The sequence below is a fragment of the Pempheris klunzingeri genome, chromosome 1 (assembly GCF_042242105.1).
Source record: "Pempheris klunzingeri isolate RE-2024b chromosome 1, fPemKlu1.hap1, whole genome shotgun sequence".
NCBI classification, from domain to species: domain Eukaryota; kingdom Metazoa; phylum Chordata; class Actinopteri; order Acropomatiformes; family Pempheridae; genus Pempheris; species Pempheris klunzingeri.
Window position 1 is genome coordinate 9377532 of NC_092012.1, and position 10438 is coordinate 9387969.

The window sequence follows — 10438 nt, forward strand, 5'->3', positions numbered from 1 at the left end:
AACAAAGCTGGGTAGCTTCACGCCACTTATCCAAGTTGGAAAATACATAATTAGAGAGACTTGTATTCTCTTTATGTATGTATTTTCCAACTCTTAAATACAGTAGTTTTACAACAACCTGACACTTTCTTGACTTGCGACATTATCATACAAATTGACCAACATCATACATGTTATTAATGGCACAATTCAAACAGGATCACAGTAAGACGTTGACTACTGTACATATATTTTCCACTCTAAGGTCCCATGGTGGTCCAACAGAAGGAAGGGACTTGGTCTCTCTGTTTGAGGTGGTGTCAATTATGGGGCAATGTCTCACTCACTGAGTGCAGTTTGGCTCAGTGAAAAAGAAGTAACGCCTGCACACTCGCTCGATGCCACAAAACATTTTATTACTGACAACGTTTCGATCCTACTTGGATCCTCATCTGGTCAACATGCTTAAAAACGAAAACCATTACCATATTTATACATCACAGCTCCATGATGACAGGTGTGTTTAACCATCTTAGACACCCAGAATGATAATCTTCCAACTCATCATTCACAGCTCAGTAGTTTCTAAAAGCAGGTATATGGAGAGAAACAACAGAAAGTTATGCTTCAAAACATCAACGCTATATCTTCAATATACAGTCGTAATATCAGGAACATTCAAAATCTTGTACAATGAAATGCACTGCCAAGAGGAAATACTAGAAAATTAGAAAAGATAGACACACTCCTAAAAAATAGACAAACAGAAAATGAGAGGGATTGCATCTAGACATCCTATTCTCGTAAAAAAAAATTGTTATTTTGATCAGAAGAAAGGGAAAGGAAGAACACTTGGTGCGTGACTTTGCAGGCATTATATCTTCTACTTAGCTTTCACTTTTCTTCTTCGATCTGCAGTTTGGCACAGATATTATTGTATCTCTGACTCTTGTATGGAATTCCCCGCGCATATCTCATTGGGTAATTTTTACAAGCTTATAAAAATATTAACGCCTGCACAGTCTCATAGTACTCCTGTAACCTGCAGTGCATCTGCAGCAGTAATTCATTTATTGCAACATCAAGTTTAACGGAAGGTCTGAGCGTGTTTACAAAAAGTGTGTAGTGTGTGTGTGTGTGTGTGTTGTAGATGTTTTTCAGGGTGTGTCTTCTTCTGATTCACGTACCTCTGTCCTGAGATACAGTATCTGTGGGATATGTGTCTTTACCACCACAGAGTGTGTACACATCAACACACATACACATCTCTTTGTCCATACACAAAATCTATCTGTCAATTAGTACATTAATCAGCCAGAGTGTGTGGGGCAGTCAATTGTGCGTCTGATTCTGTACAAAGACTTTCAAAATGCCTCGATGAGCTCATTAAGGGAGTTCTGGCTTCACAGAGAACTGGGACCTCAGCCAGAAGAATATCATGTCATGATCCTGCAACACATTCATCATCTACACAAGCTCCCTGCTGCTTGAACCCATCCTCCCTTATCAAAGACACATACCGTCTTTCATCCTCATCTTGTTTTATTTTCCTCACTGTTCTCTATAATGATCTATGAAAAAACCCACAATGATTTATGAAGGTTTGCGTTTTTGTGTTTTCCTCCGTCTGTCCTCACAGACCTCACAAACATGGGGCCCTGTTGAGGCCCTCTTGCTTTTCATCTCTGCATGTCATGCACTTCTCTGCATGTATTGCAAGATGGACAACTTCCCTCATCACTTGTCAGGGTCAGATACGGGACAGCCACCCTTCAAAGCATGTCACGCTGAAGGACAAGGACACACAGTCTCTTTACTCCCTTTGCCGCCGTCCTGCACTGAGGAAAACCATGAATTTTCAAAGTATTGCTTTTAAGAATCCAAAACAAATATGTCAATAACCATGTATGTTGTTACTTTACCTAAGCAGAAACATATTTTAAAATCAAACTTAAATCAAGCCAGTTTTAGTTGTATCGCCCCAAATCACAAATTTGTCTCAGCTGCTGCTGTTTTTTTTTCTTTATTTCTGTTTTTGATACTTTATGCACATTTGAGTGTGTGTGGATACTTCTTTTGCTGGAGTGTCCCTAGATTGCTGCCAGGTGGCTGCTATGTAGTTTGATGTGGTTGCTAAGGTATTAATGGATGGATGTTAGGATGTTTAAGGTGATAATTAGGGTTTTACAGGAGGTTGTTGTGGCGCTTTAATATGGTTGATAGGGTGTTTTCTAAGTGGTTACTATGGTATTCTGGGCAGCTGCACGGGCAGTATTTGGTGGTTTCTGAATGGAGTGAAAATGAACTTGCTGAAGTCAGCTAACATTAACACTATAACTTTTACTTTGCATACACAAACTAGAGGTGTTCAATACATGTGTGAACAAATAAAAAAAAATAAAAAAAAGCTGGTAAATGAGCTGAGAGACTGAGAGAAGAACATGATTACGTGAGCATTGTAACCATTAGTCACCCATTAATTTGTGGACTGCCATTTTGAATCCTCGAGTTTAGCATTTTGGCCGTCGCGATCTTGGTTTTGGTTTTGCGTCTGATTGGTTAGGTTAAAACATGCTGTCTATTTTCACCTATTTTACTCAAAATGGGACCATAATTTACAAAATTGAGGAAGGCTTGACACTAGAGACCATAAACTCATTAGGAAAATGTTTACTCAGGTAATAAATCAAGTAGAAGGGCCATTTTGTTATAGACATCCATATAATCGGACTTCTTTTTGGAGCCAGTGAAGTGCCCCCTGCTGGCCATTAGAAAGACTGCAGGTTTAATACACTTGTGCATTTTAGCTTTTCAGACCCAGAAGTTACGTCCATGTCTTTTACACAGTCTGTGATTGTAACATGCAATCGTTGGATATATGGATACCAAAAACAACCATAATTTTTGGGAAAATAAAAGTACAAAAGCAAACTAAAAAAAAGGGCAACAATACATATCTAATTAAAACAGAGGATAGTGCGTACTGCACACCATAACATTCACTTATGCTTCACATATGCTTAAATTATTATCTGCATCTTTGATGACCGTCCTATTATGAGTTACAAGGGTTGAGCTCTTGTTCAGACTGTGAGGTATCGATGCTCGAATGCAGCTGTTGGCCACACTGTTCATCATATCATGAACTGGGAGCCGGAGAGGTAATGAGAGTCCTTCCAGATGCTGGTCTCTCCGCAGTTGGAGGTCCTCCTCTTACACTGGCAACAGCGCCTGTACTCTGCAAGCTTATCTACCAGGAGCTGACCAGCAGACCTGAATGAATGGCCAGGAAAACATGTCATCCCGCATGAATGGTTTAGATCAGCATGTATCTTTTAGGTCAGTCAGTAACTACAGTAGGTACAGTACATCACAATCAGATGATTTTGAATTGCAGCACACGCAGCATAACTTGTCAAAATGGGCCTGTAGTGTCATCTCTAAAACTGGGAACTAAAATTAGGAACATTAGCTGTGAGTCAGTTTCAGCAAGGATGAGCCAGCTTCAACGCCAGTCAGACTAAGTGCGTGTTTGAATGTTTAAAGTGTATGTTCTGTTTAATCTTTAACTTATGAATATACGAATAACAGAAAGGGCATGGGTGAATGCTGATGGAGGCTGAAGCTGATCGTACATCCACACACCTCAAGAGGCGCCTCTCCTCTTCCTCTCGTTGGTGTTTAAGCTTCACACTGCGACTCCAGTCGTCCTCTAGTGACTTTTTAATGTCCCGTTTCTTCTCAAAGCGATTAATTCGGTCCAATATTAACCTGGGGGAAATGTAGACAGAGAAAAACTACAATAGTTTATACTGGAAAAAATGTTTTGGACTAAGGCTGCTTCTGCTTTTTTTTCCTCAACATCCTCATTGTTGTCCATTTCTGTCATAATCCTTTCCGTCACTCACTCCGTTTTGTTGCGTTTGAGAATCTCTCTCTCTTTCTCCAGCTGTTCTTGGCGGTTGTTCAGTTCTTCCTTCTTCCTCTGAGTAGCAGTACTGAAATTTACCTGGAAGAGCTGCCAGTATACAGAATAACATCACATCAACTTCAATATGTAGTAGACCAATTTAAAAAAGACGTGACAGTAACAGGCCTGATAATATTTGTAGGCCTGTAAACCACTAAAAAAATAGCCCACCTTAAATGAGTTACACCTCAACCAGCTGCAATGTGAAACTGCTGCTTATATCTTTATACATCAATGATATTAATCTACTGTAAAATACACAATAATATAACTCCCTGAAAGGAGTGATTCTGCAGAATTTTTACTTTTGGTACTTGTAGTAAATTTTCCCAATAATACTACTGTACTTTTGATGTAAAACTTTGAATGCAGGACTACTTTACTTACAAAGGAAAAAAGTATTTTCACACTGTATTATTAAGTAAAGAATCTGAGTACCTCTTCCACCACTACGAAAAACAAAAACAATGCAGAGACTTTTACTTTAATGAACTAGCTATGACTTGTGTTATTTCTGCCAGTTGAAAAGTCAGGTTTATGGCAGCAGTAACAAACAGAGGCGACCTTCTGTGCCCTCTCTCGGCTCTCTGTGTTGCTGGCTGCCGTCTCACAGCGGGTGAACCCGGGGTTGTCAGACTGGCACTCTGGAGGGTCTGTGCACTTCTTATCTTCCACCTATAGGTCAGAGCAGAGTCATTTAAGTTGTAAGGTTACAACAGAGTAGGCCGTGGCGTAACATGCTCCCTCGGTGGTAGGTGGCCTGGCCTGGTGGCAGGTCTTTTCTGGCAAAAATATAGAGAGTAGGTTCTCCCTGAAATTAGTTACATGGCTTATTTTGGCATCTTTACCCACAATGCAACTCAGCCGCTGACAGTTCGGTCAGATATTCGTGTATGTTATGCTAGTAACAGCTGATATAGCCTCAAAGCAGAGTTGAGAAGTGTGCTACAGATTTAAAGCCTACAGATGTAAACTGTTCTTGTACTTGTATTAGCTGGGCTGTGTCTTATTTATTTATTTAGTTCGTTTTTTGGTGGTGTTCATATAATATAGTACTTTGAATGAGTTGGAAGAAGACGTCTATTCAACATGAGTTTTAATGACGCAGTGTGACTCTGACAATTCCTTATGGTGCAATAATAAACTAAGTAACCAGATTACTGTGTTTTGAAAGCTGTTTTTAATGCTTCACGTGCTCTGTCAGGGCTGCGGGCATGCACTTGTACCCCTGAGCAGCAGGATGGGCAGTGGTCTCACTCTGCCGCCTTCCTTTGACCTACACCCTTCCTCAAGCTGCACACCACAGCAGCACATTTGACTTTACTCACTTTCCTCCCCGTATTCAGAGGTGCTCATTGCTTGTGCTGCTTTATTTGTATGTGTGCTTTTAAACAAAGAGTCCAAAAAGTATTTTCAACAACATCCTTTGCAGAAGTGAACTTTGTGAACACGTTTCTTGCCTGAGTGTCCAGAGCCCTCTTGTAATGGTTTGTTCTCTGGTGTTTATGTTGGAGCTGCTGAGCCTTCAGCAAGGCTAACCTAAAACACATATACATACACAACAGATGATGCACTATTTATCACAATGGATGATTATGCGAAATGCTTTGACAGTTTCAGCACAGTACTCACTCCTGGATCAGCTGGGCCCGGTCTAGTTGGTCCATGAGATGACGGTTCTGCTGGTCTCGAGCCTCATGTTGCCGCCTGCTCTCTATCTGGCTCTGGAGCTCATTCATGTAATGATGCTGCCGAATCCTCCTAGCAGGAGTGAGGGGCCGAGCCGGGAAGATGAATGAAGTCTAAACACAAGCAGCCCAAAGAAGATATTGAATTTTAACAAGCCACTGTTCAAAAAAGCAGTGAGTGTGATTTAGATTTAGTTTAGATTTAATTTTTAAAGTAGTCACCCTTAAGATTTTCATGAACTCAAACCCAATTTTTGACTATTTGTGGATTATTTTTCTGTTATATAGCCATTCAATATCTTTACCTCTGCAAAGTGTTTTTCATTGTTAGTGGCCCACAATGGTCTAAATTTGTATAGCATCTTTCTAGTCATTTCGACTATTCAACTTTACATCCTCATTCACCCATTCAGGAGGAATCTAAGTTGGAGGAGAATATTCTTTCACACATATTCACACACTGAAGCTATGTTGGGGTTCAGTGTCTTTTTCAAGGACACTTAAGTCATGCTGACTTAGAGGAGCCGGGGCCAGCTCCTGACTGACTTCCGAAACATATACTTGTTTGGCTGCACTATAAACAGATAAAACAGTTGCTCCTCTGTTGTATTTCTTACAAATCGAACCACAGACCTTCTGATTGATGGACAGCCACCCAAAGATTTCATAGGAAATTCACAGTGTATATTTATCTTATAAATATCAGCTTTACTAATCTCAAGTTGGCTGCCTTACTGTTACCTTCCCCACATTGATATCAGAGCTGTATTAAGCTACTGCTCATGCAAACCAGACATCCAACAGCTGCTGGGGCCCATTTTAACAGTACTGGAAAAACATAGGGTGACTTTATTGTAAGCAGTCACAGAAAATGCTATGTATTTATCTCACCAAGGTTAGCATAAAACATGATCCTTCATCTTGCCATTTTCTGCAGTTTTAAATATTGCAGGAGGTATTTGAACAGGGAGAAGAAAACACAGTGAGCCGTTAGCAGGTTGTACACCTGCAATTCCCCAGGAGAGTTGACTGTTAATTTGCTGTTGTGAAAACCTCAGATCACAGAAAAGCTCTTAACTGACTTGATATGTTTGTTTGGCTGCACTGTAAACAGATAAAACAGTTGTTCCTCTGTTGTATTTTTAACAAATTAGCTGCTCAAGGAGTGTTAGCTACCAGGACTGAAATCTTATTGGGATTACTCACCGGGAAGAGAGAGGAGTAAGTTTTATCTTTCCGCTCTGACATTTGCAGGTTGAATCTAGCAACCTGCTTTGCATGCTCACGTTGCTCATTCAGCTTTTCCTGCCAGATGAACACACAAAAACACACATATTGACTGCAAAAAAAAAGACGTTGCGAGGACATGTCGGATCTTGGATAAAAAAAAGGAACTTTTTTCAGAGGGCAGATTTTTTGGCCCCTTAATTGATTCTTAGGGACATTGTGATCTGGTTAAGAGACTGTTTTATTGAACCATGATGTAATATTGGCAAAAACAACATGCAAGACACTTAAACTTTGTTTCATATTGCATTTTTATATCCCACATGTTCCACTCTTCTTTCCCACTGCTGTGAAAAGGATAAAGCTTTTCTCTCAGCTCTCTGGCCCCAACTAGTCTGGAACCACCCTTAAATTGTTATGTTTTTTCTTTGTCGTTTTTACAAGTTTATAATTGCAGCTTTTACTTCGTCTTGACATAATGGTTTGAGTGTTATCTGCCTCTGGCTGTTTTTACATCCTCAGTCTGTGTGCTTGTTGTTTTCTGATCTAACTCACACAAATCACCTTTAGTAACCCACAATAGGCAGTATGTAATATGTATTGCGTTAATATTCTGTTTACAATATTAAAGCCTTTGCCCACTTGACCTGCACAATCACTAGCCACACTAGCAGCACTGCTCTGGGCAAGTTAATGTTTGTACGCATGTTGGTTAGTTTTTGGGTTGGTTCAGACTGCTGTTTGGTTCAGACATTCATTTGCAAAACTAATCACATCCCACTGGTCTCTGCTATACTTTGCATTTGTGTTAATAACCAAATGTTAGCATGCTAACATGCTAAACAAAGATAGCAACCATGGTAACCATTATACCTTCTAAACATTAGCATGAAGTCAGCATTGTCATCATGGAGATTTTACCATGCTGACATTAGCATTTAGATCATATAGCTAAGCCAACTTTGCATAGTGGCCAAACTGTGTAACTACAAAAATGGTGCCCGTGACGTGATGCCATTTTCCCAAAAAGACTTTTTTCTATAGACTTAAATTGTAAAAGAGACATCTATAAATCAGCAGATACATTTTTTCAAGTTTTTTTGAGAGAATTTGATCCATTCGGTCTGATAACATTTGGAAAGTCTAGAAGGATCACACGATTAAATAATTTTATCCCCATTCAAATTATCGGAGAGCTAGCCACCTTGGCAGGTCCGAGATGCTAGAGCGCATGCTTTATGGGCCCAATGATGCAGAAGATTCGGATACTTCTACACCCAGGAAGTCAAACTTCTTTTTTGGTTTCATGCGCCACTGAGCAACTTTCATAGGAATGAATGGATGCCTGTTTCCAACGCTGTGTCCAGCTCTCTTTATACATCCATGGTTCAGAGACAATTTTAGAATTTAGTTTTGTTATCAAGTTGAAAGTGTTTCAACTTAAGCTGATCTCATCATCTCTAGTCTTATGCACATATGAGTGCACACAGGCCCAAACACACACACACACACACACACACACACACACACACACACACACACACACACACACCAGTTGTTCATCCATGTACTGCTTGTCTCTCTGTTGTTCTTTAAGCAGTAACAGTTTCTCTTGATCTTTCTCTTCTGCCTCTTGCTGTTCCCTCAGGTAGACTGGAACGTTCCTCTGGGCCCGCTGCATACACAGGTAGCACAGCTCCTATGGTGACAATCAGTCCACATGAAACTGAGATGACACTTGTTGCGATTAAACACTGTAATTGATTAGTAATGTAAACATAGAATTAATTTCCTCATATATTTTGAATGTCAGGAATTTGTAGAGAATGCATTTTTTATGGTTTATATTCAGATTTAGGAACATCCCCTCAGATCCCTTGACATCTGGACTGTGTTGTCATGCTCTGCTTCCATAGCTATTTTGAATGTAATTTAATTCTCCATCCCTCCATTTTCTGAACAATTTATCCCGTGCAGGATTGAAGAGCTGAAGCCTGTCAGAGCACACACTGGGTGAAAGGTGGGGTATACCCAGGGCAATATTATACTCAAAGAATAACATAAATAATACATAACTCCCTATAACTCACACCTAATGTCAGGTAAATCCATCTTGAACCTTCAATTTTGGAGACGACTATAAAAACCAGACTTGATCTGCACTAACACACCTACAGTGGAGGGATACATGATGAGCGTACCTAGACATGCATACACTCACCTGTCCAGCACGGGTGTGGCCAGAGCAGCTAGCATTCACATGAGGTTCATCCAGGTTGGGAGAAACGGCTGGTGATGAGATGGAAATGGTGGGCCTGGGAGTGGAAACATATGCTGTTTATCAGAGAGAATGACTTCCTTGTACATGTGCAGTTTGGTGTTACCTTACAGTCGAGTGGAATATAATCTCTTCTCTACCTAATCTAGTTTATCTATACCCAGTTTATCATATCTAACTAGTGTGATTTTCAGTATGCGAGCATTAGATTTGAATTAAATGTTCAATTCCTTATGTATTATTATACTCATGTTGGGAGGCATGAACATGTCATTTTATTTCACATTATGACCCGTCCTGGAGCTTACTAAATATCATTTGGGTTGCGTTATTGAACCCGAAAACAAGATGTACTGAAGAGAATGTAAATAGAAACCAAATATACAAACTTGTTGGTAGGTGTTTGATTTTGCTTTTTATTTAAGGGACCAGAAGTTTAGAAATAGTAATGGAAAATTAACTTTATTCAATGATACATCACAAAAGAATTCTTGTAGACAGCTGTATTTGTAAAAGTCTTATTTTGTTAAGCCATTGTTGCACCATCTACATGAAGACATGGAGGAGTGATATATATCCACCCATCCATCCATCCATCCATTATCTACACTGCTTATCCGTCAGGTTCGCGGGGTATATGATATATGATATTATAAGTGAGTTACCCTAATTAGGAGTATTATCATCTTTAGAGACACTGAAAATATAAGATAACACTTTCCATTACAGTTTACCCAGATTACAGGTGTGTGTGTGTGTGTGTGTGGATGCTGACAGTGCAGGGAGGTAATGACAGAAGAGGAATCTGTCCCACAGGTAGTTGTGCATCATTGATGGGGCTGGAAGCTGCCTCGGGGCTCTAACAATATGAGACCACCACTGAGCTCTCAGCTCTCACTGACTGACTCATCTACCTGCAAACAACAGCTCTGCACTCTGCAAACTGAGCCTCTCTACAGAGTGTGTGCGCTTGTCTGCCTGTGTGTGTGTGTGTGTGTGTGTGTGTGGGGTACTTGTCTGTGGACTCAATAGGGGGCTTTGGATCCAGTTCTTCAGACAGGCTGACAGCTTTCATCTTGGCTTCTCTCAGTTGGGGAACTTCTGTGGAGACACACCACACTCTGAGTAGGTTTACTAAACATAACTGGACTTTATATGGTAGCTCCAAATCTATCATTATAGATTATGTTATTCTGCACCAACGTTATTATAGTTATCTAAAACTAAACTAAAAACTAAAGCTAGGTGTGAAAAAAAGTGGACTTTAAAAAAAACTTCAAATGAACTGAAACACAT

General features: G+C 40.0%; 1 protein-coding gene across 2 annotated transcripts in view; it reads right to left on the reverse strand.

The window, feature by feature from the left end:
- Positions 1-2299: 2299 nt before the first annotated feature.
- LOC139206226 (coiled-coil domain-containing protein 81-like) overlaps positions 2300-10438 on the reverse strand; it is a 10804-nt gene continuing 2665 nt past the window's right edge. The window contains exons 7-16 of one of the 2 annotated variants that reach the window (XM_070836245.1): positions 10156-10240; positions 9086-9179; positions 8417-8563; positions 6844-6942; positions 5582-5751; positions 5410-5488; positions 4514-4624; positions 3888-3997; positions 3625-3750; positions 2300-3252 (exon numbers count right to left, since the gene is read on the reverse strand). In XM_070836245.1, the coding sequence (XP_070692346.1) occupies positions 3114-3252; positions 3625-3750; positions 3888-3997; positions 4514-4624; positions 5410-5488; positions 5582-5751; positions 6844-6942; positions 8417-8563; positions 9086-9179; positions 10156-10240 (1160 nt within the window). In that variant the 3' untranslated portion in view covers positions 2300-3113. Of the gene's footprint in view, positions 3253-3624; positions 3751-3887; positions 3998-4513; positions 4625-5409; positions 5489-5581; positions 5752-6843; positions 6943-8416; positions 8564-9085; positions 9180-10155; positions 10244-10438 lie in introns of both variants that reach the window. The other variant, XM_070836244.1, reaches the window with a different exon arrangement.